This window comes from Neopsephotus bourkii, unplaced genomic scaffold (assembly GCF_033783945.1).
Source record: "Neopsephotus bourkii isolate Nb327-2 ecotype Australia unplaced genomic scaffold, CSIRO-AGI_Nbou_v1 NB_1572, whole genome shotgun sequence".
Classification (NCBI taxonomy): domain Eukaryota; kingdom Metazoa; phylum Chordata; class Aves; order Psittaciformes; family Psittacidae; genus Neopsephotus; species Neopsephotus bourkii.
Genome location: NW_026902048.1, coordinates 5,663,072 through 5,691,033, shown reverse-complemented (window position 1 = coordinate 5,691,033; position 27,962 = coordinate 5,663,072). Strand labels below are relative to the sequence as shown.

Below are 27,962 nucleotides of genomic sequence, written 5' to 3'. Positions count from 1 at the left end.
GTTTAAGTTCCTCTTCAGCTGGCTTTGTACACCTACTTGCCAGCCACAGGAGAAAAAAAAGAGATCCATCTCTGAACATTTCAAAGATGTTCTGGCTGCTTTTCCTTAGCTGTTTACTTTGACAGAGCTGAGTGGCCGCCCCTGCTGCCGCGCACTTATTCCACATGGGATTCTTCATCCTCCAGGTTTGAAATGTGCCAGCAGCGCTGTGCTGTGCTACAGTTTTAGGGCATGCCAGAAATGCAATTCCAGTGTTGAGGTTTGTGCTTCTCTGCATGATTATGATGCATTATTTTTCTGCCAGTGCAAATGATATAATACTTAAATCTAAATAAGGATTCAAATAACCACTTGTTTTGTTGTGCTGCTAAAGAGCAGCGTTGGCTACAAATGGGTTCTGGCACCAGATGTATTTATGTAGATACCTTGTCAGAGACTTGAAATATCACCTGCCTCACGCAGTGAGGTGAATCTCGATCAGCAGACTTGGAGGCAGGAAGCTTGTGGGGACACTCAGTCTGCAGTTGTGATAATATCATAGGCTGATTAACAAAGTGCAGATCTCAGCCGTGGTGCGTATCCATTTCAGAGCAACAGAAAAAGCATCCAGGTTCTGCTCAGGAGTTTGGGGGGCCTGGTGCTCTGTACCTGCTCTATTTTGAGCTGTCAGTGACTCATGCTAACTTTCTGTGATGGATGTGAGGGGGTAGTTGCAAGTAACACACCCCTGCTCTTTTTGTTCACGCCTCTGTAAATGGGGCTGTGCTCTTTCCCTTCCTCAGGGGAAGCAGGGAAAGGGGGTCAGTCCCTTCTGTCCTGTGCAGGATCCTTAGGAAGCAAATGGGAAAGATAACACAGGCCAGTTGCATTGCTGTTTGCAATGACTGCTGGGATTAGAGGTTAGGTTTTCATGTTGCATGTTTGATCAGTGTGGATCGCGCTTTCACAGGGGTAGGTGGAAAATACAATCGTTTAACATCGAGAGGCATGTAACATCTTTCTGTTTGAAGCTATGTTGAAACAGGCTGTGGCTTTGCACTGGTGCATCAGCTCCTGACCAAACAGGATATCTCCTGTGGGTGCTGACTGCTCCTTGCTCTGCTGGTGACGTGTAACGGCACATAGCATCACTGGGAGCGTTTGTGGCTACCCAGCAAAGAGTTATCCAGGCACACTTGCTTTGTGCTGTGCATTGGCTATGGACAAGTGGCACAGGATGCTGTAACTGCTGACATGTGGGGAGGAGATGCACAGCGGGTTACAAGAGAGAGCAGAAAAGTTTTCTGCATGGTGCCAGAGAAGAGAGGTTGCCAAAGGTACGTGTTCTACCTCAACCAGGATCATGGTGTGCTGTTTCTCTTGCTGCACGGTGTATTACTGTTTCTACTCAGGCCCTTGAAAATCCTGACCTTGAATGTGTGCCTTGTTTGGAGCGTGTCAGTAATCTCAGAGCTGGTCATTAGAATATAGAATGAATTTTTCACACTAGCGAGGCATAGATCTGAGCTGCACACTCCTCATGGCACCAGTACAGTAACTTGCAGATTTTTGAGCTCTGGCCTAGAAACAGCACAGGCTCATGCAGCAACAGCCAAGCTAATAACACCCTACTTCTCAGCAGTGGTTCAGCTGCGGCATCTATTATCCCTGTCATGTGAATGCAAATTTCTATGCAGAGATGATTTCCAGACCTTGAGCAGCGCCAGCTTGGGTGCATTCGTATCGCCACCCTTTTTTGCTTTCCCTTATGTTCGCGTGCCCAAAGCCAGCACGGGTGTCAGCATCTGCGGTGAGAACACCTTTAAAGTTTCCACTGACTTTATTGTACCAAGTATGGTGTTGAAACAGATGATCAGCATCCTGAGATGGGAGGTCCTGATGCCCTCGCTATTTCAGCAGGGTGGGGAGCAGCAAGGAATGCTGATGCCTGGGGCTGGGCAAAGGGTATTAAGTTTGTTCCCCTCCCCTTCCAGCCTTTTGATGGGGAAGGAGTGGGCTCAATGCCAAGGGAATTGTCTGCATTTTAAGAAATTGGGCTCCAACACAAGCAATTGTCTTAACACTGGAACTGCGGAGCAGAAAAACATCAGAGCAGAGGATCAGCGTTGTGCCCTTGGGCTTGAAGCCTGAGCCTGGTAGCTGGTATTGTCAGCTGGGAGGGTTGGTGGCAAGGGGGACTAAGCCCAAGGGTACCAGCTCCACAGGGGGAGAGCTTGCCTCCAACTATGGGATGGGTTTATTCCCATCCTCCGTGGCTGCTGGAGGAGAGGACAAGGTGAGATCTGAAGAAGTGGGTGCAGGAGGCCCTTGGAAGCAGCAGCTTTGTTTATGGGATGGTCACGTTGCCTCTTTGAGGATTCTTGTGTTTCCCAGCTCTGTAATGGAGAATGTGGGAGATGGTTTGCATTTGTTTTCCTTTGGGAACATAGTTGCCAGGCAATTATTTTACACCCTGTAGCACTGCAGGCATGTCTCTTCAAGTCCGATCTGTTACCACATAACTGAGAAAATGTTTTTTACATTAAAAAGAAGCCTTTTAAAAAGGCCCTTCAGGCATAAAGTCTATGTGTTTTCTATATATAACCCGGTATTATTAATACAATGAACTTATCTGTGGACTCTGGGTGAATATGACCTGATCATTGGAGATATGAGCAATATGATACTCATTTTTAATGCACTGTGTGTCTGACTCCATAATGGTGCCCCCAGCCTTCAGTTCATTTCTTAGCGATAAAGTGGGACAATAGTGTGAAGCAGGTTTGTGGATTGCACTTTTGCTGAGCATTAATATACCATAAACAGCCTATAGAGAGAACAAATGTACCTTGGCTCAGAAATGTCAAGATCAATAGATTTGGGACAGGCAGGAATGATGAATGCAAGCGTGTGTTATTGAAATAAGTTCAGAATGGCATGGCAAAAGCTTCCTTGGATATTTTTTTTTTTGTTATGTGGGTCATTTGTCACTGTGTGCATGATGTGAGAGCATTTTTCAATCATTGAAGAGTGGTTTAGGGTAGACTTGAGAGGCCCCTTTAGCCCAGATCCTTTTCAGGTTAGTCTTCAAAATCAACTGAGATAAATGTGTGTGTGCATACTTCTGTGGCTCTATAAGAAGAGGAGATAGTGCAAGCATGGTTTAGGTTTTAATTACTTCTTATTGTATGTTAGGCAATGTGTTCACAGAAAGCCTGTTTTCTGCATGAGCAAGATGTGCAGATGCCCAACCTGATGTAGTTTATGGTGGTCCAACTGACTGATCTGCTGTAGATTTAGGGGAGCATGAGATTTGTAGCATCAGCCACACAGTCCAGTTTATCTCTCTAATGCCATAGCTGATCTTAGTAGAGCTGCTCTTTAAAACTGGGTGGGAGGTGTCTGGAGTGGGTCAAATGGGAGTCCCACTGGAGACAGGGAATGCACTTAGAGACAGAAAAGCAGTTCCTATCAAGGTGGGTGGTGGAGTCTTCGAGACATGTAAAAGGCAATGAGACTGTGTACAGTGATGTAGCTAAAGTGCTGTTCTGGGCAGAGCCTCAGTGACCTGCTGAGGACTGATCTGCAGGACAAACAGAAGGACGTAAGAGTTGCAGGCAAGGTACAGCTGTCCTTAGCATAGGCACATACCCATGTGAAGCTTCAGTAGTTTCAGTGCTGTTCCCAACATCATGGGCACTGGCATTGCCACAATTACACCGCTCTCTCTGCCTCTGTCCTTTCATGCCTTCTCTGAACTTGTCTGCTGCAGTGGGTGGTTTCACACCACTAACTTTTGGGGTCAAACCGCATGTGTCTCATGTATCTTGTCTGCATGAATTTTACTGGATGTTGTAATAGCTTCCTGATAACTGTTTTCATTTAGGTTTGAAGCTTTTTTAACTGAATATCCTCTTAATCTATTCTTTCCAGCCCTGGCAAAACAGCTGTGTAAACTGACAGGAGCCAGGAAATAGCAGCTTCATAGCTAATAATGTGGCCTCCTGGTGTTTCCTGCTGTGTTTTAGCAGGAGGTTGTCCATCTCAAGCCACTGTGCTGCTGCACCACTCCATTCCCTGTGTCCCTGCTTTTAAACCAACATCCACGTGGGCTGCACTCCTGAACGATCAACCTGGTCTCGGCACACAGGGACTCTGTATAATCCTTGCAGCCTTTTCACATGATGTCAGTATTTTACAGGGACCTGTCATGTCTTTTGCAACAGTTTACGTAACTCTTGATAAATAGAGTTAGTGTCTGGGAGGAGTGATGGCTTATCTGCTGGGGAGCAGGCTTGTGAAAGGAAATACGGGCAGCACAGTGCTCTTTTATCTAACAGCTACAAGGGCATCAGGAGCATCCTACCTGCAAACTGCAAGTATTTTGTAAGGTTACACCTTCTATGCAGAAAGCCCCATAAAGCTGGGGTATAGAGGAGGGTGGGAGAATGATTCTGTCCATGGGCAGAGGGTTGCTTGCAATAAATGCAGGTAGCATCTCTGCTGTGCTAATGCAGATATTGTAGTCGGCCTGTGTATTTAAGGTCACAGCCAATGTCAAAGGAAGAATTTGGGCTGTGCTGTCTTGGCTGCAGCCACTCTGGACATAATGCAGTTGTGTTCCTGGTGCACACTGGCTAGAAATCTGAATGTTGCAGTTAATTTCCCAAACCTGTTTTTATTTTGGGATATTTCATGTTGTTTTGTTTTTTTCCCCGTGACTGTCAGTATTTTGGAGGCTACTCTGCTGATGCCGGTCTCTGCACTTTGTACTTGGATACTGTTTTCCTCTAGATGCTCAAGGCTGATGTGATGGTTTTGTTTGTTCAGCTTTCACCCCCTGCTCCGCATACCCCACTTAATAAAGGCAGAGCTGGTATCACTGGGTGCAGTGCTACAGCCAGAAGGAGCAAACTGGGAAACACAGTGTGGTCTGGCCAGAGGAATAAGGAGAACTCCTGCCAGTTTTCATCTGGAGGGCTGGAGTTTGATTTGCAATGTTGTCTTCCTTTTGTTTCAGTCTCTTCACCAAAGCAGGAAACTGTTAGGGGATGCTGAGACTTTGTTTCCCTATTGTGAGTGATTTAGCTTTTGTAAAAAGGAAGAGAACAAGTGAAGTTCCACAGAAATAAGAGCAGAATGAAAATTGCACTTCTGGTTTTAGTTCCCGGGTTTGTCACCAATTGATTATCTCTGTCGCTGTGAACTGCACTTAGAAATGATGCAGTTCTTTATATCTGAAATGCAGCTGTCAAAATCTGATGCTTGTAAGTGGTACCCAAGTGTTTCTAAATACCATCCTGCTTCTTGCCACGTGTGTGTGTGTGTGTGTGTGTGTGTGTGTGTGTATACATGTATATATATATACACACATATATATATGGTAAGGCTTAAAATTTAGCAGCCAGTTTGAAATGTGGGAGAGACTTCTAAAGCTAGTTAATACCAGTTGGCCTTGGTCTTGGGAAATCTCTTCTGTTGGCTTTCACTCTTCCAGCCTAAATTACTCCATCACAAGTTAATTTTGTTGACTGTACCTGTCTCATTAATATTTGGCTCTCAATGTCTCAGTTTACACAGCTGTAATGAGTAATTATGAGTTTCCTATCTAGGTACAGCTCGGAAATGAGTACCACAGACATGATTTTGCATGCTGAGAGCATTATACTCATCTTGGAGAGATTCCCCAAAATTCTGCCAAAATCTATGTTTGTGGGACCTCAGCTATAGCCGAGTTCCTTTAGGGACATGCTGGCGGTAGCAGCATGAAGTGGGGCTCCCATGGCAGGGGCTTTGCATGGATGAGTTTGTTGGTGTTTGCTGTGTGGCGTTAAAGTCTGGAGTCCTACCAGTGTGACTGCACCAGCCTCAATAGATCACCCCATGTAATAAAACCAGTCGTGTGTAGTGGGTGATAGATGTAGCTTTGTTGCATGAGCGCCTGGCAAGGCTGGCTGGGGCAATAGAATGTTGTTGTCCCTATTCCTCCACCTTGGTTTGCCTTGCTTCAAAAATACCAACATAGGGGTTTCTAGCAGTTTCTGTCCCATCTGCTCAGCCCCATTGCCCTGGCTCCCATGGGGGGGGTTTCATAGGGTTGGGAACAGCAATGTCATTGTTAGATGTATGCTCAAGCGCTGCTCAACCAGTACTGCGGCCAAGGTCTCTGTAGTGGGGACAGGCTGTGCTGTGCCCTTGCACAAGTGGACATTGTTTCCCATGGTGAATCACAGAGCTGTTTCATCCCAACGGGTACCTGCGGCCCGTGTTCAGATGAAGTGGTGATCTCCATTCCCTCTGACCTCATCTTCACTTGGCTTTGGTGTGAGGAAAAAGTTACTGCTATTGAATTGCCTTCGGTCATAGGGTTTGATTTTTAGGTTTGGTGTTTTTTTTCCTTGCCTTGCTCATTTCTTGGCTCTTTAGTGCAGGAGGATTGCAGTGGTAGTATAAAATAAGAACTCACTGTATGAAATAAAGGCTGAATTTTCAGAAATCATTAAAACAGTCCAGTTTTGGAGGTCTGACTTGGACACTTCTCAGGGTCACACGTGGGAGTTTTTGCTTATGCAAAGCAGCAGAAGTGGGTTGTTTCCAGTTTTCTGTTGTGTTGCCGACGGGGCTGTCTTTGTCCAGCAGTGCCCTGGTGTACCCTAACAGGGGCTAACTGCCCCCCGAAAAGAGCTGCTGTCAGAATACTTTAAAGTCGGTCAGACTGGCTCCTGCTTTGTGAGGTTTATCAGCAAAGATTTTCAGTGCCTCCAGAGGGAGGCTATTTTTGTTCTACCCAGGGGCTACCTTCTGCTCTGAGGTCTTTATTGCTTCTTTTTTTTTTTTTAATAGAGAAACCTGCCTCTTTTAGGATAACCTTAAATATCTTCATCTTTCGCAGTGTGAAAAACAAGAGTCTTTTATCCAAGGTAAAAGTTTTTTGGCATTTTTGTGGCATGTTCAAGATTTTTTTTGTGGGGGGTTTTCTTCCCCTTTTTTTTCCTCCCCTGTATAAGGGGGCACTGCTATAGACATAAGAACACGTTGAGTTTTCGCCCTTGAGCAGGGGTGGCAGCAAGTGAGGTACATAATGCTTCATCTTCATACTCTAACCAGTATTATGACTGTTGCAGACAATCCACGTTGTGTTTCATTGCACCGTTTAACCAAGACTGGAAGAGCTCTCAAGAGATGACCTGGTTCATTTTCCTGCCCTAGAGCAAGATCAGTCATACCTGTGTCTTTCCTGACAGATGCTGGTCTATGCTCTTTCAAAGTCCTCTGCAGCCTCTCCAGGCAGCATGTTCCAGTGCTTCACATTCCTTACCAGTAAAAGTGTGATTTCTCCCCACCTTGTGTTTAACCTGAATCATCTCTGCTGCAGTTTAAACTTGCCACTTCTTGTCTCGCCCCTTTCAAATGCAAGGAAAGGTCATTCCTTTTTGCAGCAATAGTAAATATTTAAAGACTATTCATGTGCTCCTTTCAGTGTTAAATAACTATTTTTTGTTAAATCTTCCCTTCTTCGCCGTGGATTTAAATCTTCTATGTAAACCTTAATTGTCCTCTCTTCTCAAAAATACCATGTGATGATCCCAGTCATTAACTAATCCCCAAACAGTTTAAACCCTTTGATCAGCATTTTATTTGTATACTTCAATAGAAGCCTCCTGTGCTAGCCAAATTAGCCATTTCTGCATTACTGTCTCTGACTTAATGACCTTGTGCTGGTGCATGAGCCAAGTACCTGCAAGGTTTGCTGTTGCTTGCTAGCTGCAGTTCATTCTAAGGGAACAAGAGAAAGGTTGGGTGCCCAGCATGATGCGAGGCTCGGTGTGGTTTGTGCCATGTGTTGGTTTTGTGGGACAGAATTTGCAACGTGAAGGCTGTGCATTTGAATAGAAAGGAAGTGCAAAGAGCGGCTGACCAGTCGTGGGTTCATGGGTGTCTGCAGGCATCCCAAATATACATTGATGTGCGCAGGAATTTGGAAGTGAACATGTGCTCAGACAGGTGGTAGGCTGTGAAATGTCACTTGTTATTAGGACCTTCTGATGTGGCTGTATTTGAATAGTCAGATCATGCTTGGAGGTCAGCTACTGCTGTAGTGTGATTTGGTTGTCCTTGATGTGTATGATTTTGGCTCCAAGGAAAAGTCAAGGAAACTTACAATTTAGCAGGACATATGGGAAGGACAGAAGGCAGGTTGTGTTCCCTCTCAGTAATTTTCTTTGGATTTCTCTGTTGTAGGTGAGTGTTTTAACCACCTTGGAGCGGCGGTTCAACCTTCAGAGTGCTGATGTGGGCGTCATTGCCAGCAGCTTCGAGATCGGCAACTTGGCCCTCATCCTCTTCGTGAGCTACTTTGGAGCCCGAGGACATCGGCCACGCTTGATAGGATGTGGAGGAATTGTCATGGCCTTGGGTGCCCTCCTCTCCGCGTTGCCTGAGTTTCTGACCCACCAGTATGAATATGAATCAGGAGAAATACGCTGGGGGGCTGAAGGGAGGGATGTGTGTGCTGCCAACGGGTCCACCAGTGATGAGGGACCAGACCCGGACCTTATTTGCAGGAATAGGACTGCTACCAACATGATGTACTTGCTGCTTATTGGAGCACAGGTCCTCCTGGGCATTGGTGCTACCCCTGTCCAGCCCCTGGGAGTTTCCTACATTGATGACCATGTGAGGCGGAAAGATTCCTCCCTGTACATAGGTAAGTCTCTCTAGACTTCTTACTGAAGGCTTCCTTTATGGGCTGGCACTAGGCTTTCTTTATGGGCTGCCATCTTGCTCTTGTTTTCTGTTTGATACCAGTGCAAGGGATGCCTTGAGGCCTCTTCTCCGTGTTCTAAGTTTGTGAAGGTAACTTGGCATGAGTCTCTACATGAAGCTGTTGTAAGCAGCAGAGAAACACAGTGATACTTGCTTGTATTATAGCAATGGTAAAAATTGACAGCTATGATGATTATTACTAGATTATTAGAAAGATGCTCACTCCTATTATGTTTACCCAGATTGCTTTAAATTCTGTTATTGGTGACTTATGGTTGAGTTTTACCTGAAGAATTTCCAAGTGGCATATGTGAGGATGATTCTTTCCCCCCAAGGTAACCTAGTTCCCTTCCTGTTCAAAGCATTTGTCTCTGAGTAATCATTGCAGTATAAGGATACTGAGACATGCCCTGTCACTATGACCATCACATTTTAGCAAGGAAGTGCCTGTTACGGGGTAGGTGCTGCGACCCAGCCTGCTGTGGCAGAACCCCAGATAATGTGATCCTTGTAACGGAATGGGATGAGGAAGCTGGTGAGGTCTATTTTGAGATACAGTGAGCCTGAAGTAGAACTCATGATTCTGGTGATCATGTTGCAAAGTCCCTCCAGATGGTTAAGAGATGAAATTTAGCTTCAGTTACTCAATGAAACATCCCTGTTACTGACTGAAGTGCTTTCAGGTTTCAGCAGTAGTACCTTCTCCAGCAGGTTTGAAGAGGATGTTGTGGTGAAGTTGTCCTTTGAAAAAGCTTACCAGCTTGGTTCATTCTTCTTTCTGGAGGACTTGTCTCCATATAGGTGGCTCCTATGCAGTAGATCAGTAAAGTGTGTGCTGCCATTAATGTGATTCTTCTGCACTTCTTAGTAATCAAACTGTTTCTAGTAACCAAGACTGCACTTGTCTCATCATCCCTGTCTTGACGTGGCTTTCACCTGAACGGACGATCCTATTGCTGTTTTTTCTTTATTCCAAAGATATTTTTATCAGGCTTCTAAGCCTAACTGAGCACAGTTGGGGTATGACTATAGACAGCAAAAACGGACTGTCCTGCTGACTTTCTGAATGATGTTTGATGTCTTGGGAAAGCATAGAGGCCTTTTGGAAGGACAACTGTATAACAACCTGTGGCATTCCTGGATCTATTATTACTTTGCTTAAAGAGATCCTTCTGCATATTCGAAGTGTGTCCATGTTTCCTGTAACTGACCATAAAATTGTAGTATTTCAGTGTTTAGCTTTCTCCCTGGCTCATTGTTCACCTTCACTTGGTTCTGTGATTGTGAAGGTTCCACTGAATGAAGCAGGGTGATATATAAAATACAAGATACTGTACAACCAAAAGGTGAATAATGAGACTAAATTCACTGGAGTAACTTTGCCAACACCATAAATGATGAGCTGGAATTAAGAGTGATTCTAAGATTATCTATTATAAATAGCTATGTAGAGAAGCAGCAACTTCTTTTCAGTCTGTTCCTGGGCATTTTTTAAGCAATGCTTCATGTCTGAGAAGAGGATTGAAGAGGATGCATGAGAGGAGGATTAGGAAGAGTGATTCTTTTTGCTCCTGAGATACATTCATCTTGTATGCTAAAATAACTTCTTTAAAGTTGGCAGTTCAACTGTAGCTGAGAAAGTACTGCCAGAAAATGATTTCTGATTACTATATGCCGCTTCATTATTTCTCCTTCAGACATAGGCTTCTACCCATGTTCCTTTTACATGCACAGTTAAAAAAACCCACCAAGCAATTATGGGTTGTTTGCTTTACCGGCTTTAGTTATGAAAGTCATAATTTCTACATAAGAATTCTGGGTTGCAGAAGAGTGCATGTGTAGCCATACTCAACCGACCAGCTCTACCAGCAATGAAGTTCAATATCTGCCTTGTCCCAGCCTACCCGCACAAGTAGGTTTACAGATATGGGATGATTAATTCTTACATCAAACAGCAGTCAATTTGCCTAGTAAAAAAGAAAAGCTAACAGGCAAAAAGCTAGAGGGGAAAAAAAATCTATCCTGTGAATGAATCTAAATGGAAAAGAAGGTGGTGGAAATTACATATCTCCTCAGGTTTATGAGTACTTGAGAGGAGGTGAGATTCCTCAGTTTAAAATGTTGTTTGAGAATTACTTGTTCAGATTTGTCTTTAACTGATTACTTTTGTTGATGTCATGAATGCAATTTTCAGTGGCCTTAGCAGAAAGCTGGCTGAGCAGCTTACCCACTTCATTCTTCTCTGTTCGGCAGAGGAAATAACTGCAGAGTGTATACTGTCACCGAGCTATATTTATATTAGTTTGCTTTCTCATAATAGCTTGCTCACTCAGTAGGGGCTACACTGTATAACCGGATAACATATTTCTGGTGAAGTTCCCTCAGTTTAAATTGGGAGCAAATCTGGCACAGGTTTTTCTCTCAGGATAGTAACTAATTAGTAACAGTGGTAATAGTCTGGCTGAACTTTCTATCATGGTGGGCTGTGGCTGAGACATGATCAGACTGACCAGTCGATGATGCCTGTAGTATATTGCTAACGTTGAATATGTATGCTATATTGTAGCTGGAGGGGAAAAAGCAGTCCCTTACCTGACAGCCAAGTACTAGTAATTGTTCACCTGCTGCAATAAAAACCCTCTTGTGTCTCAAGGTAGAGAATTAGATAGAAATAACTCTCTGCACTGAGACTTTTTTCCTTGCTTCCAAGTTTTACAAGAATTAAGTGGAGGAACTTAATATCTGATACAGTCTCTTTGCAGTGAAATGATAATATAGGAAAACTCCTCTAGTTTAAATCAAAACAGAACCAACAAAAAAACGCAACCCCCAAAACACCTCCCCAGACCTTCTTCCTTCAGTATTAGTACTGGTACATGTGTGCAGAAGAATGCAGATGTGATACCATATGAAATTTAAGGAGAAACTTTGGTTTTAATTGCTAGTGCAAGTAATAGCATCTGTGGAATGCAATGTATTTTTGGCCATGAAGTCCATCAACTCTGGCTTGTTGTGGTTTCTCTGCCATGATTGGCACACAGGAGGTGGTGGGTAGTGCTCCTCTATTGTGCATCCCTTCAAGGCAGATGTTGCTCAGGCTTGTGCTCTACCAAGAAGGTGGGGATTCATGGAGTTTCATAATTAGAAAGACAGGATGAGATATTACAGGAAGGTATCTCTGTGCCATGGGCTGCTAACATGTAGTTTCATGTTTCTTGAGGTAATTGCAGACTTTTTTGATGCCTGCAATGTGTTGCTACCAAACTCAAACAGATTGTGTTGCTGTAGTAACCAGCCTTAGGAAAAAGGCTGTGTTGTGGTAACTGAGGGCAAATCAAATCAAAGAGGTGCACCAAAGGATGTTCAAAGGAAAACACATTTGTGGTATAATAGAGTTAGATAGCAGGACCATGCCTGCTCATGCTAATGATGGGAAATAGGTTCTTCTTCCATTTTGACATTGGAGTTTCTGCTCAACAGAAAGGTCATAATGTTGGCAATAACAGTTAAAAGACTAAAGCAATTTTCTTAGGTATTTGAAGTTGGGAAAACTTCAGTTTTGGTGCTGGTTTGCTTGCTTCTCTGTTTTGGTCAGCACATGTATTTAAGATCTGAACTCCCATCTAGAGGTTTCCAAACAAGCAGGTTAATTTTTCTTATGTATGTATTGGCATTTGGCATAAGTAACTCCTTTGAGTAGATGAATTTCTCTTTCTTGCAGACCGTGCAGGGCTCTATTGCTGTAGCTTCGCTAATGTCAAAGGATTCCCTCAAAAAAGAGGATGTGCCATCCTTTAAAGGAGAAGTATGTTGAAGACTACTTACTACACAGTTCCTTTCTCTACCTGCTAATGACTCACTTGACATTTCCCTCTTTTTTTAGTTCATTTTTGCTAGGTCTTGCTGAGTTCTGCTGAAATCAGTGAAGACTTTGTCATTAGGAAGAGAATCAGAGGTGTCGTGAAGCTGATGGGGGGGGAACCTGATCTAGCAGTGCTGGTATGGATTTGCTGCCTCTCAAATGAGCAAGAGCAAGTGTTTTCTGGTCACTGGAGTACCCACATTGCTCTCAGCAGTGGTTTCCATGTTCAGTTAGAGCAAGTGCGGTGATGTTATTAGCAGTCTCCATACATGCCTTCCGGGCTTCCTGCAGCATTTAACATTAACTGCTAAAAGTTTTTGCATCTTGTTTAGGCATGGTTGCCTATAGAGCATAATGAATAGCCTCTGGGAGCCAGAACTTGATCTGGGACAATTAAGGGCTGCATTATGTAGGGGAAGCTGCTATTATTCTGTCTCCTGTTGATGGAGGTAATTGATATTGATGTTGGAGGGAGCCCTGCCAGATTGTGTGGCTCATTCGGAAGAATGCTGTGTTGATCCTTAACACATAGGAGATTCTCTCTTCAGTTTGCTGAAGTTGTCTCAGTGTTATGGGCACATGCACCGCATGTTCATGACCCACCACTTCAGACTCCTCATGGCTTGCAGAAACTGCTGTAATGTGAAGGATAACTTTGAAGAAATCCCAGAAGGAGCAAGTCTTGAGTCAAGGAGTAAGTGATGAGTGCTCCTGAGTTATTGGTGGTGCAAAGGTGTTCCTGAGCATAGTCTACTCAGGGGCATAGGGCTGTTCTTGGCCTGCTTCATGGCAGGGTGGAGGAACAGTGAAATACAAAACTCAGCACTACTGGATGTGCCTGTTCAGCTGCTTCTATCTCATCTCCTGGGCTTCTGCCTGGCCTTTTCTGTGTGTATTTTGTTTTATAAATTGGCTATTCCAGCTGTTAGCGTAAGAGGAGAGCTCAACAGGGTGGTAAGTTCTGTCCCCATCTGCCCAGATGGGACTAACTCAGTAATGGGGATGGGACCCTGTACTGTCACTCCTGACTTTGAGCTTTGCATCAGTGTGGGGCTATATTGCATGGAATGTGTGGAAACACTTTCTGTTTGGTGACGGTAGTCAGAGAAATGCTCACTGTCACTTGCGGTGCTCTCTTGCTTGCTTCAAGCACCAGCTCAAGATTTGCTGCAGAGGAAGACAAACATGCCCTAGTTGGAATCTTGCTGTCTCTAGGGATAAATTTGTCCATTTGAAAAATCACTTATGGTAGCTTACGTCAGTCAAAATGACAGCAGCCATTGTGCTTTGGAGAAGCAGTAACATTTTCTTGACTGACAAGAATTAAATCTGAGCATTGGTATCTATGGTAGTGACTTAATAGCAAGTTATCAGCATAAGATGCTGAAGTCATCAGAGTTTGAGTCAATGTTTTGTATGTGGTAATACAAAGAAGTAGTACTTGGATTTCTATTAGGGAGCTTATGTTGGTAAGCTAAGCAGTTGCTGTGAGTTTTGAAACCGTTCATCTACTTTGCATCTGATACTGACAAACCCTCGTGTACGTAATAAATACTAAAAGTACATCCTTTAAAGGGAAATGGGGCTTCTGATTTTCTGAACAAAAGCAAAAAGTGTGTTTAATGCCATTAAAGAACAAGCCACAGGATCAGAGAGTTGAAAACCCCATCATTGAACCAATATTCTTAAATGTAACTTACTGTACTTTTTATATTTGAAGCTTTCAGGATCCTGTTTCCTGGGACACACACCGCACAATTCCAAGAAATGTGAATAGTTTGGAGCTGATAATGCAAATCTGCAGATGTGTGGCTTTCAGGCTGGAAATATATTCTCTTCTTTACATAGGTTGGTATCACCAACATGATAGGTTCCATGTAAAGTTAGTGAGGAGGTTGGGTATCCACAGAAATGGGTTGAGGTGAGCATTGTTTCTGTCCCTTCCCAATTCTATGAAATATTTGTCTTCATTCTGGGATTTTCGTTTTTAATATCCACCCTATCAAGAAATTCACTTCCGTTTCCAGTAGCTGCTTGCTGGTTAAGTCTCTAATTGCTGAAAAGCCTGAATGCATTTTGTTCCTTCTTGCCCTTTCCAAATTGCTCCAATTTCTTGAAGTGTATGTTTGAACCTACACTGCTCAATGATAACAAGTGGAATAAATGCATGTTTATAGTATACAGGTCATATCACCGCCCTCTTGAGGCCCTCTGTTGATGTGTATTGATTAGAAGGTCTTTAGGACCCACTTGAGAGGTCTGTAGTTTTGCTGCTTATCCATTTCACTCCTTGCAGCCTTTCCCACTTGTGTGCTCATTTGTGGTCTGCAAGTAACATAGGTACTTTATTCACATTAGCTCTTCTTGCCGGAACGTGCTTCTCTGAGCTCACCCACCTAAGGCTCTGCCAACCTTGTGCTTTCCTTAACCCTTTTCCTTTTCATGCCTGCTTCTACTAGGTCCTTTCTAGCCTTTAGCTGGCTTCCTATCTGTTGTATTTCCTCTGTGTGGCTGCTCAGTACCCCCGAGCTGCTTGGGGAGTTTGTCCACCTCTGTGTGGGCACAGGCGCTTGTGAAGCATGAGCACTTGTTCCAGAGAATTGCTTTTCTCCTTGCTGGTATTTGCAGTTTTATAGGTATGTAACATTTTTAGCCTAAAGACTTGATGGAATTTTGTAATTATTTTGTTCAGTAGATGCATCCTCCTACGGGCGATTTAGAGAGCCTTTCCTTCCTGCCACAGTCTCCAAGGGATTAAGAAAGACACAGTATTAACACTGAACTAAAAGCAGTGCTGTTGCCAGCGTGAGTGCTGTGATGCCTGTTCATTACTGAAAGGTGTCTTTGCATCACATTCACGGGGTTGTCTTGCCTGTGGACTAGCTGTGATCAGATTAAATCGCGTGGCTTCATGTGGATAGACTGGTAATAACCATGTTGGCCTAAGCCACTGATCTATTGGTAACCTGCAGCCCTTTATAATTATTCCCCTTTGGGAAGAGATCCGTGTTCTCATTCTCTGTGTGTCACTGGGGTTGGCTTGGTTACACATGTCCCCTTCTAGGGTGGTAGTGGTAATACCCTGGAAAATTAAATAGAAACCTAAACAAGTGTCTAGGGTGTATTAGAGCAGTGACAATCAGTTAATGGGAATATCCTTCCCCACTGCAGGCAGGAAGGCTGAGTTGTGAAAGGGAGCAGCTGAATGGATGTATTTATTCAATTAAGTGTATATATGCAGAAAGTTGTAACTGCGATGGGCTCCATGATTTTACAGCTATTGCTCCAGTTACCTTAACCTTCTGCTAAAAGCTTTTTTTGTTATGAGCTGAGTAAATAAAGCTTGGGTCCAACACAAATGGCTTTGTGTGAGAGCATATTGAGGGTGGGAGCTGTTTCCATGTTACTCTGTGTTCTCTGTGTACTCTGCAGCTGATTTTTTTGGCTTAATTGGGATTTGTTGACTCAGTTGTCTTGTAAAAATCACTGCTTTTTGTGAGCATGTTGGTTTCTTTCTGTAGTGTATTTAAAACAGTCGTCAGCTGGGAGAGCCTAGTGAGGTACATCATTCCTGGGGCACTCTCTTTGAAGCAGAGCCCTTGTTGTTTAAATGGCACCTGTGCAGAGAACAGGACACATTAGTCCTAAGGTTAATAAAATCGATTGATTTGGAGGTGTTGATGTGCCCACGTCAAGAGCTGAAGGCTTTATTGTACCTCCTAGATGGTGCAAGTCGGAGCGAGCTGGTGTGTGCTATCAGGCTTTGCCTTTCTGGAGATTTGACTGAGATTTCCCAACTCATTGCACCTAAGGAACCTCCAGATGTTTTGGTGCAGTTTATGGGCTGGCACTGGGGACACTCAGAGATGTGTTTAGCACGTGCCTTCCTATGGAGGGACAAGGCAAAGGATATGCCCTTTTGCCAGCACAAATCATGGCACTGGCCTCAAAGCAGTGGTAGAAGTCTTGCCCGATACTGATGCTTGTGTTGTCCTCTTCTCCTTTGGTATGGAGGATAATTCAGGACTTGTCAGAAATGATTATCCCACTCATCCTCAACCAAGGGAGCAAGAGACAGCTTTCATGAATTTTGCTGTTCCTACTGTAACTTTGCAACAAAGGGCATTGACCTGAAATAGTGCTGAAAGATAATCACTGCCTTAAAGCTGCAAACAGTTACTGCTTTATTGTCTGTCCTGACACGCACATCCTGCCAGCAGGATTCAGACCCCTGTTGCTGCAGCTCTTGGTGATGTCTGCCACATTGTGAGCTGCAGGGAAGGCTGCCCCACACCTCCCCACCTGTGTATATGAGTGCATAGGAGAACATAAAACTCTCTCACAAAGGCTCACTGTTTTACAACTGCCTTTTCTGTTTCTGGTGAGGTGCTCAACCAACTCTTTTTGCCCTTTGGAGAGGTTGTTTGCTGCAGCTTTGAGCTGGGTGTTAGGTCTACCAATGCTCGCACCCTTTGGGTATGATAGGTGCTATTTGAGTAACCCCCTAAAAGTGTTTGTCTTTGCCAAGTCCCAGGCAGTGCCATGGCACATACAGTTCTGTTGACACACTGGGCCAGGCAGTGCTCAGCTGCCAAAGTTGACATGTTTTGATCATGATGGCTTTGCCATGCATTGGTGGCTCTGTGCAGGTCATTCCTTAGCATAGCACCCATAAGGGCAGCACTCCTTTGTGGCTGTGGGGAACTGAGCAGGAAGAGCTTTATCCAAAGGCTGTAAGGGACATCAAGGAGGGATGGCGGATCAAGATCCACATGAGGCGTTCCTCCAGGCTATGTGTGTAACTGTCATGAGATGTCCAATAGGTGCCTGACCAATGTGACAGGTTTAGTGTATGGACCTGAGTCATTAAAAATTAATGATGTTAACGTGAGGGGAACAGCTGTGACATGAATAAAGGTCTGAGCTGGTCCAGGAGTACCTGTTTGAGGCCTGGGGCAGAGCTGCTGTGGAGACATCAGTGCAGTCTCCATACCTACAAGTGTCTGATTATGCTGATGGACCAGCCTGGAGGAAAAAGTGTGGCTGCACATGATGGGTACCTTGCAAAACAAACCTGAAGTTGCTTCTTGGTCACCTTATAAGAAGGCTTATTAGAAGTGGAGTGAGAGCCCTTCCTGGTGTGGAGTGTGGGCTCACGGGCAAGGCAGTGAATGCAGGAGCTCAGTGACAACCTGAAACTTCTCATCTGACAGACGTCACCATGGGCCTGATGCTGGCATTTAGCCTACTGAAGGTCTACCTACTGATTTTGGAGCCCTGTTTGCTCTGCTGACAAGGCTGCTGCTGTGCTCATGGCAAGGTGTTTCCCCATTAATCTGTCACTTCACTGCTGTCAGTCCCCTGCATCTTCCAAATCAGCTCTGCTGCCACAAGGAGTACAGGACCTTAAGTGAGCTTTAGAATGCAACTGGCCATGAGCTGCATGTCAGAAGCTCTGCCTGAAAAAGGCACATGGCAAAAATGATGTTCCTGTTTTACATGTAGAGTTTGGTTCGTCCTGGGGGTGAACTTGAGGCTTTTTGACCTGTTTCTTTCATGTGGGCAGTATGGAGGCAATGTGCAGGGCTGTGGTCTCTGAGAAGGGATGAGCTTTTTGCACTGAGGGTAGGTCCCATCCAGCCACAGCCAATGCGGTTCTGGCAGCCATGCACATCCAAAGAACGGTTGGGGAGCATTGCATGACTCCAGAGCATTGTGGAACACGCAGGCTGGTATGGAGAAGGGAAGGCTGGAAATGCCCACACTGCCAGCTTAAGGCTGCAGGAAGCCTGTGCTTGGTTGGTCCAGAGTCACTCAGCCAGGAGCTTTCCCTATGGCTTTGGACAAATCCTTCTGACTTTGCCTTCTCTAAGTTGGGGGCTTGGTCCCTACATTGCTCCTTCAGACTTTCCTGTTTTGAAAGCACTTGGGAGAGTCTTTTTTTTCAGCTTTCTTTCTGCCAAGGTACAGCCGTTTCATTAACTGTGCTGCTAATGAGGTATTTGGCTTTTCCTTAGGAGGAGGCTTGCTCTTACTAAGCCCTCTTTTGACTGCAATAATAGGGATTTTGTCTGGAGGAGGCTATCCAAATTTGGCCCTTTATTAACCAATTAAAATGCGAGGATTTAAATAGTTTCTTGGATGGATGTGAACATGTCACGTTGTTCTTTTGACTTAATACCTCAGAGTACTTCACTGCAGCTAAACAAGACTTCATTACAAGGTGAAGGATCTGGCTAAAGGCAGCAGATCAAAGCCAAAATTCAGGAGTTCAAACAGGTACAAGAGCAAGATGCACTGGGCACCAATTCTTTGCTTGTTGTCTCCCGTCACTTACCTCGTGTTTTCCCTGTGGTTTTCTGTACCTCCTATCCTCAGTGTTGGCCAAACCATTCCTGCTGTGTTTGTACGAGACAGTGATTCTGCTTATTAAAGTTGGAAAGAAATAATACTAAAGGGAAAAGAATAGACAACTGGGACAGCTTTGTTGTGTTAGTCATTGCTGCTGAGACCAATTACCCTTGTGATGAAAGACCACCTGTATGTTGTTAGCCATCAGCTAACAACATAAGGATGTCCTAATTCAATCAGACTGATCATCAGAAGAATAATACTTGTTAGAGAAAGCTTTTCCCCTGCAGAAGCAGCAGCTGTGCACTGGGGGGACTGAAAGAGGTAGTGGCATACAAGGCCATGCTGCTAAGGTGTCTTGAGCATTGATTAGTGCTTGGCTGTCCTCAGCTCTGTGTTGTCCTTTCGTTTTCTGTTCATTTTGGACACTTGTTGGTTTCGCTGTCTAGGAGGTGTGTGTGTGTGTGTGTGTGTGTGTTCAATATTCTCTCTATTTTACATAAAAGCTCACATTTTGCTTTATGTCAATGTGTATCGTTATTTATGTCCCCTGTACAAGCATGCTGTTCTGGTACTGGTGGTAGACAAGCACTATGTGTTGTAACCTGTGCAAGCAGCAGCATCGCAGGATACTAAACTATTTGCAGTGGTTCTGTGTAAGGTGTGAAGAGTTTCCCACAGGTGCCAGAGGGTGAGAGGTTTGTAGGGAGAGATAACACCTTCTCTTTGATCAGTTGAAGCAGCTGGAAAACACATATGTTCATGCCTGGTGGATCTTGTTCCGGCTCATGGTTACTCATACTTAAAGATTTACGTTTTATTTCCCAGCTGTCCTCTGATCTGGTAAAATACACTCCTTGTCTCTCTAAACCTTGCTTCCCTTCCTGTGTTGATGAGAATTACATATCAAAGGGAAACCCTATCTCTTCTGTAGCTGCATACCACACCTCATTAGGTGCTTAGCATCCTGGAGGTACTTGATTTATAAGTAGTAGCAAAACTCAAGTTAAGCATGGGTTAAACAAATACATTTACTCCAGCAATGTCTCCAGGGTTATAAAACAATTTAGCAGAAGGGTGAGAATAGGCCCCAGGAATTCTGACTCCAGCCCCTGCAATTTCTCTGCGACCTAAACAATTTCATTGCATTCCTGCAAAGCAATGTATCTTCCATGGGTGCAGACATTCCTTCCTTTTCAGTGCCAGAGGGGTTAATGGCCCTGGCTTCTTGTCTGTTAGCACTAGCCTGCTCCACCTCTGCAAACTATGTTTAATTTGTCTCCACAAGTTGGATGATTAAACTGAGACCAACACTCTTTGTGCAGTGGTCAGTGAAGTGCAAGAAGCAGGTTGAGGACAGTCAGACTCCACGCTGCTCCATAACCTTCTTCCTGAAGCCACCAGCACAGGGGACACGCGCCCTGGGATTGTCCAGTTACTTTTGAAGTTTGCCTATACTTATGGCCAGAAATGTCACTGAATTCCACAGTTCTGTGTGGCTTTTCTCCTCTCCTAGTTAGGTTGTGCATTCTTCTTCCCAAGCCTATTACTTTCTTGCCTGGATGCTTAGGATTTTGACTTTAAGGTGATAAAGGTGGTGAAGCAGGCATGAAACTCATCTCCTGGAGTGAAGATAACTTATGAATATCTTATATTATTCATAAGATCGTAGAATCATAGAATAGTTAGGGTTGGAAAGGACCTTAAGATCATCTAGTACCAACACCCCTGCCATGGGCAGGGACACCTCACACTAAACCATGCCACTCAAGGCTCTGTCCAACCTGGCCTTGAACACCACCAGGGATGGAGCATTCACAACTTCCCTGGGCAACCCATTCCAGTGCCTCACCACCCTAACAGGAAAGAATTTCCTCCTTATATCCAATCTAAACTTCTCCTGTTTAAGTTTTAACCCGTTACCCCTTGTCCTATCACTACAGTTCCTAATGAAGTGTCCCTCTCCAGCATCCCTATATGCCCCCTTCAGATACTGGAAGGCTGCTATGAGGTCTCCATGCAGCCTTCTCCAGGCTGAACAGCCCCAACTTTCTCAGCTGACCTTCATATGGGAGGTGCTCCAATCCCCTGATTATTCTCGTGGCCCTCCTCTGGACTTGTTCCAACAGTTCCATCTCCTTTTTATGTAAGATATCTTATTATTCTTATATCTTACAAGATATCTTAAGAAGTGGCATCTGCCTGTCAAAAATCTTGCTGCTGCCAGAGGCAGCAGTTGTGCCATCACCCTCGTCTTGCCACATCCCACCACTGGTAGGAATGCTGTGGTCATTCCTTGGACTGATGAGAAGGTGTGCTGGGATGGGGGGCATAAGGCAGTGGTTGGGGCAGCTGGCAAAGATTATGGCAGGCCATTCCATCAGGTGAAAAATGTGATCTTAAATGGTTTTTGCTGATTTGTGAAAGACCTGTTGAAATGAAAATTTCAGCTGAACAGCAGAAGTGGGAATGAAACTGTGCTGCTCTCCAGTGTTACTGTATAAAATGCTCCCATGTGTCGCTCATTGAGTTCGTCTCACATTCTGCACCCCCCTAAAGCCATAGTAAAGTGGTGACTAGAGCAGGTCGAGCTAAAGCTTTCTGAATAAATTAGTCTCTGTCCTGTGGCATTCTGAGTCTGAGTAAACAGATGAGACTGACTCCATGCCTTAAAATCAGCAAGTTTGGGCTTTATTAGCCCTAGAGGGGCAGTAAATTCTAGAGCGGAGCCAGGAGCGGGGGGAGGAAGCGGCAGGGAGGTGCAGCACTAGATAAGGATATGCTTGAGAAAGTCCTTGCTGCTTACTGCAGCCCAGGAAAGCAATTTGGAATTGAATCTACAGTGCACTAGGGAGCTGTTGGAGGTGACTTAAGAAGGGGTAAGGATTTGGGAAATCTGCATGAGTGAAGGCTGCATTCAGCAAAGGCAAGAACAAGGGAAGGGTGAGGTACAGAGGTGAGCAGCAGCATACTAAGACGGGGGGGCAAGTATGGAAGCAAGTAGAGTTAAAACGGGAGCTAAGCAGGTATAGGAGAAACGTGGTAAGGGCCATCTCCATGAACTCTACAGAAATTCAGACTCTTTAACTGATAGCCATGGGAATTAGGTGACTGGATGGAATCTGGGGTTAAATATTGCCTTTCTGGATCACAATTGTTGGGCAATTCTGTCTTCTCCTAGGCTGTGGGATGCACGTGGTCTCCATGTTCTTGGAAAACAAGCTTGTGTTGTGGATAAACAGTGTGTTTTGATGGTGGGTGTGGGTGGTGTCAGGAGGGGAAGTGAGTGTGCCAGGAGCCTTGTTCCCAAAGAGATCCTAGTGTTTACTGAAGATGATAATTACTGCCTCTAGCCCATCATTATTTGTCATCTGCCCATAGCACAGTGATCAAAGGTGCTGATAACACTTGCATAGAGTAAAATGCGGGTAAGAAATAAAGATGCTCTGGAATTTCAAGAGTACTATTACTTGCTTTAGGTTTTGGCTGGTGTTTTTTTGGAGGGATTTTTGAGATTGGAGGTGGCAAAGGAAGGAAATGCTTTTGGTTTTTGGTTTTGTTTTTCAGTGCCCCATATGGCTGTTTTATTAACTGGAAAGCTTCCAACTGTGAATTGGATGATGTTATACAGCTACAGAGCAAAACCAATTCCCAGCCGTGTGGCCGAGAGTCCTTGCACCTCGAAGCATGAGCCATGTCCCCTATCTAGGGTTAGGGAGAAAAAGAAAAGCTGCATTTGCCCTGTTTTGCTGACCCAAGGCAAGCACTGCTGCTTTCCATGCTGGGGATGTTGAGCTTTTCAAACAAGACGCAAGCCTTGAGCAAATCGGCTGTCAGCAACTCGTCAAAATGTACCTCTGAGTTGAGGTTTGGGGAATGATAGGTACAGCAAACCCACAAGTTTGGGGTTTTTAACAGTTTGCAATGTGCTTATCCGCCACCACATTGGTAGTAGGATGTCTATACTTCCACATCTTCACTGCTCGTATGAGTAGGGTTTTATACCACAACATGAAAGAACACATTGAAAGATCAGAGTTCTGCAGCAGTGATTTGCACTGTGTGTTTTCCAGGTACTTCCCAGCATTGACTCTTTGATTCCTGCCGAGAAGCATTTCTTCACATTTTCTACTGGGTTTCTGTCCCACCTCCCTTTAGATTTAAGATCTTGCTTCAGTGTAAGCTTTGAGTGTAGAAATGGGATTTGATGTTTAGGAGTGGACCTTTCTTATTTCACATCCCGGAAGCTGCACATCTAGTCCTGCTCCTCACATCCCTCAGTGCTGGATCCAGCTGCTGCACGGTGGAGTCCACACTAGTGCGGTCACAAGTTAAAGTTCAGCAGATGATTCATTGTTTTTTCTGCCAGCTTCTCTCTGGAGCTCTGCTAGGTAGCACAGAACTGCTGTCTGCTTGATGAGGGTGATTTTGAGGACTGAATAGGATGGTGAAAGTTGCTCAGTGGGCAGGCAGAGCTCCCTTTTGCACCTTCTGGTCTTTGTAACCTCTGGCCCTCTGTGGGAAGGAGTGGAAAAGGAGCAAAAGGTCCAGTTTTGACCGTTGTGGTTTATTTCCTCCAACTGAGGTTAAAGGCTGGGATATAGGAATCTTTAGAAGTAGCTTTAAGTAATGTTAAGTTTGATGGCTTTGTAACAGTAGCAGTGGAAAATTACTGAGGTGCAGGGTACATAGAGAAAAATATATATAGAGAGAGTGCAGCTAGAGAACATACTGAGAATTCTCACGAGATAAATCATTATAGTCGACATAGCTTTAAGAAAAAAACAGCCTAGAAAAACAGGACAAAGGGATAAGGGGTATCTGGGAACTGCAGGTGTCCAGGATGAGCTACAGTTAAACTAACTGATAAGTAGGAGGATGGGAGGATTATTATGTCTCTGGTGCTAATGAACCAATTAAACTGGTATGAGCATCTACTGCGCGTGCTTCAAAGGCTGCCAGAAGTGATGAAGATTGTTGGAAGAAGTAACCAACCCTCAGAGGCCACCACCACAATTCTGTACGCATGCGGGGAACTCTCTGGAAAATGATGTAATCCATATGTAGCCTCATGAATATGTAGGTATGCCCAGGGACTATATAAGGACGCCTTGTATAGCAATACGGGGACACACGTTAGGAGGAATTATCCCCCGTGTCTCCCGGCGCCGCAATAAAGAATACCTGCTTGTCAGCTTGAATCAGTATCCTATTGATTGAATCAGTATCCTATCCTAGCACATGAATCAGTATCTTTTTTCAGCCAGTTGTGGTCATAACTGTTGTGTTATGGTTGATGAAAAGGGAGACATGAAGGTAACAGTTAACCTGTCATCATTCAATAGCCCCTCTGTGCAGCAGCAGGCTGTGCCACCTCTCTACTGGAGAAGGAGTCCAAATCTAACCTCAAGTGTTGACACGAAGTCAGTGTGCTTGTGTTTGCCTTCCCTCTTGAAAGAGACTTTGTCCTCTATCACATGCATAGGAAACAGCTTAGTGTTATGGTTTAGCACCAAGTTTGTTCTTGTGTCTACTTCTGCTCTTAATGAGGCTTTTGAGGTTTGATTACAGTTACTACCTAACTTCAAGTCCCTTGTGTCCTTGGGTTCACAGTAGTTGATGGAGAGAGCAGCTGCTCTGCAGTAGCTGAGCTGAGGGATTTAGGGCTTATCTTTGGAGATGCTGCTCTCCAGGAACAGCTCCTGCATCTAAGGATGCTGTCTTCTACTCAAGTCTCTGGCTTTGATTTTGAAGGTGGGTGGTTAGTGTATCCCCTTTACACACACACTTCAAACACAGATTGTGCAGGATTACCGCTGGATAAAAGCCAAATCCCAGGCAGTAGAGACTGTTTAATCACACTCCTCTGTCTCTACTGGATTAACGTAATTAATGTAAGCCCTTTTGGATGGACGACCTGTTTGTCTGACTCAGCTCTTCATTTGTGCAGCGCTGCGCATACACCCAGGATGCTCTGAAAATGACGATGAAGGTCTCATCCCACTTGCATACAACTGGTGGCCAAATAGATCTCCATTTACAGACAACTAGTTTACTGCTCCCTTCACAGAGAGTTGTAGACTATTTAAAAAGAAAAAAACATAATAATTAAAAAAGTTAAGAATGCCCAAGGTTAAACCAGAATTATAATTCCCCACGTTACTTCAAGGGAAATGAAAATGGGAATTTTTTATTTTTTATGTCATCTCTCTCGAAAGCAAAAAAAAAAATGTTATCAATAAACTCATCAGTACTTATGGTCCTGGCCCATTTCATGGGTGATGTAGAGCTTAACGTGCAGTGGAGCTATTAATGATAGTGTCCTTGCACACCCAGCCTGAGCACAGGGGGCAGGAGCTGTGCCTTTGTCTGCTGCCCTCTTGGCATCTGGAATTGTGGCAAGGAGAGAAAAGGTGTTTCCTGGACCTGTGACCCAAATCCCATTGGCTGAGTTCCTCCCTTATGTTTCTCTGCATTTCTTACACAGCTGGATGTGATGTAACCCTCAACAGGATACGATACGCTGGCTCCCTTTTCTTTCCACTGTTTCAGGGTTTTCTAGCAGCAAATTGGAGAGAGTTTATTGGAGAAAGAAAGAAAAAAAAGAAACAAACAAAAAACAACCCAAACAAACCAACAGTGAAAGAACCCTTGCAAAAAAACGAATGTAACAAGTCAAACACTTCACTTGAATATTAATTTCTGAAGAGCAGGATGCATTTCACAGGCCTTTTGTTTAGCAGAAGCACTGTCAGTGTTCCATTTTTTTTAAATGAAAACCATCTTCCACTCTCATTTTTCTATGTTTTAACTGTAACCTTTTATATTCAACAAAATCACAGTCATCATAATTTCATAAGGAGCAAAATCAACTTTCATCAGTTCTGGTGGATTGTTTTCTAGATCTTGGCTGCATCCATCTGTGCAGAAGGCAGCGGCTTTCTGGAGCATTCTCTGAAAAACAAATGCTTGTGTCCAAGCTTGAAAATTAGCATGAAAGTGACATTTAATATTTGACCAGCAGCTAAAAGCCCTGTTATTTTTAGTGTTATAAAAGCCCTGTTATTTTTATCTCCACGTGTCCTTCGGAGAAGCAAGAAGCCCTTTCCAGGGAGTGCACAGGGCGAAAACATGAGCTGATCATTTAACAGGCAATACATAGTTGTACGTTGTCTCTGATTGGTATTCAGCTCTAGTAGAATACAATGCACTTATCACCCAGTCTGTGCTTGAAAGCCTTATTATGTCAAATATAAAGGCATTTTCCTATCATTTTTCTCCCTGAAGCCACGTGGTGTTAGAGCTTTTGGATGCTATGCAAGTCCCAAATGCCCTGTGAGGAAGCACAGTCTGAGGGGTGAGGAAGAAAACCCAGGAGCATCAGTATACCTGGACCAAAAACTCTGTGCGTACAGGATGAGGTGTCTGGTTTTCATCTGCAAGAAGGCCAGTATTTAAGGTTTCATGTGGAGCATCATTTGCAGCCGAATAAATATCTTGGCATGTCACGTTTTACACAGCAGAAAGGCTTCTGACTTTCCAGCCCTTGATATCTGTAACTCGCTTGAAAGAATTGCTGATGTCTGCCCAAATGCCAGTATCTTCTCAGCCGCATGAACCTTAATATCACAGCTTAAGCTTTACTCTGTGAGCTGTGCTGCACAGCTAAAAGCAAGCTGTTTTTCCAGCACTGAGGAAGATCCTGGCTTTTAACCTACTGGCTTTTTATTTATTTTCCTTCTGTGCTTGTAGTTGAATTGCAAAGTCAACTTAATTCCAGGGCTTCTAAATGGCATATGATTTCTACATACTGATGGCAAATCTCCTTTGGGCTGTTCATATCACTGATACTGGTGACCTAAACCAGGGTAGGTCAGGTCGGGACAGCAGAAAGCAGGGCACTGGTGTTAGCTTTCCTTGTTACCCTTTTTTTTACCCATAGTAAATAGGCAGGTCACAACACAGATCTATTCCCTACCCTTCCTCTTTATTTTTACACTGTTGGTTCACTCTTCTTTCCTTTAAAACTCTCTGCTGCCAAACTCTCCTTTTCCACCCCAAGCAGGTTTGCATTCAGCATCAGAGCCCTTCAGAGGCTTCATCATTTCTTTCCTGAACAGGTGCTGCTGTCTAAAGGTCTGGATCTGTTTCTACCTATTTGGGCCAAGCCTCAGGTAAAGTGGAGGTGCAGCCTCAGCCCAGGTCATACCTTTGCCTGCTGTACTGATGGAGCTCATCCTGGGACCAGCTATGTGGCCTGGATCTGTCATAATGAGCATCAGTCCCTTCTTCAGAGGTTTATTAAACTCTGCTTGAGGGCTCACACCAGCTTCTGAGTGCTGTAACCGTTGCAATGAGAACTAGAGGGGGAGCTATGATGGTCAGCCTCTTTTTATTTTCACCCCTGCATATCTCCAGCAGAACTGAAGCTGTTGGGACCCAAACCTTGACACTGGGAATAGGATAGAAATGGTGACTGAGAGAAGATGGAGCTACAACTTATTCTCATTTCCCCCATTTTTGCCTCCTTTAAGGGAACAGTTTGAATTTTGCAGGTTTTTTTCTAATGGCTGAGTACCTTTTTATCTAGTAATTCACCTCATTAAGCTCCTAAGGGCTTATAAGACTTCTTGGAAGTCTTCTGAGAACATGCTCACCTGTTGTGAATGTCACTGATGGAAGGGCTTTGGCTGTGATTTCTCAGTATTCAGTATAGAGCAGGAGTTTGGGATTTGGTGCTAACCAGTATGGACCAGCTCACCCATGCCCTGGAGGAGAGGGCACAAATGGTCTGTGGGGTTTGGTCCTGGTGCCTGAGGTGTAATTTCCCTGGAGTCATGCAAGTAATTACTGCTGCTGTTCCCTCCCATCCCACCCACTTTGTTCAGTGTCAAAAGTAAGACCTCAGAAAATGAAATTAATTTCATCTCGGTGCAGCTGTTAATGTTACACACTGCGGGAAAGCTCTTTAAGGAGGCTGATGACCTTCATCCATGTGGAATAA

At 44.3% G+C, this 27,962-nt stretch overlaps 1 protein-coding gene across 2 annotated transcripts in view; it reads left to right on the top strand.

Moving 5' to 3' along the window:
- Positions 1 to 27,962, top strand: part of SLCO3A1 (solute carrier organic anion transporter family member 3A1) — a 157,756-nt gene that overhangs the window by 30,367 nt on the left and 99,427 nt on the right. For both annotated transcript variants that reach the window (XM_061371295.1, XM_061371294.1), the window contains exon 2: positions 8,221 to 8,686. In XM_061371295.1, coding sequence (XP_061227279.1) covers positions 8,221 to 8,686 — 466 coding nt within the window. The remainder of the gene's footprint in view (positions 1 to 8,220; positions 8,687 to 27,962) is intronic.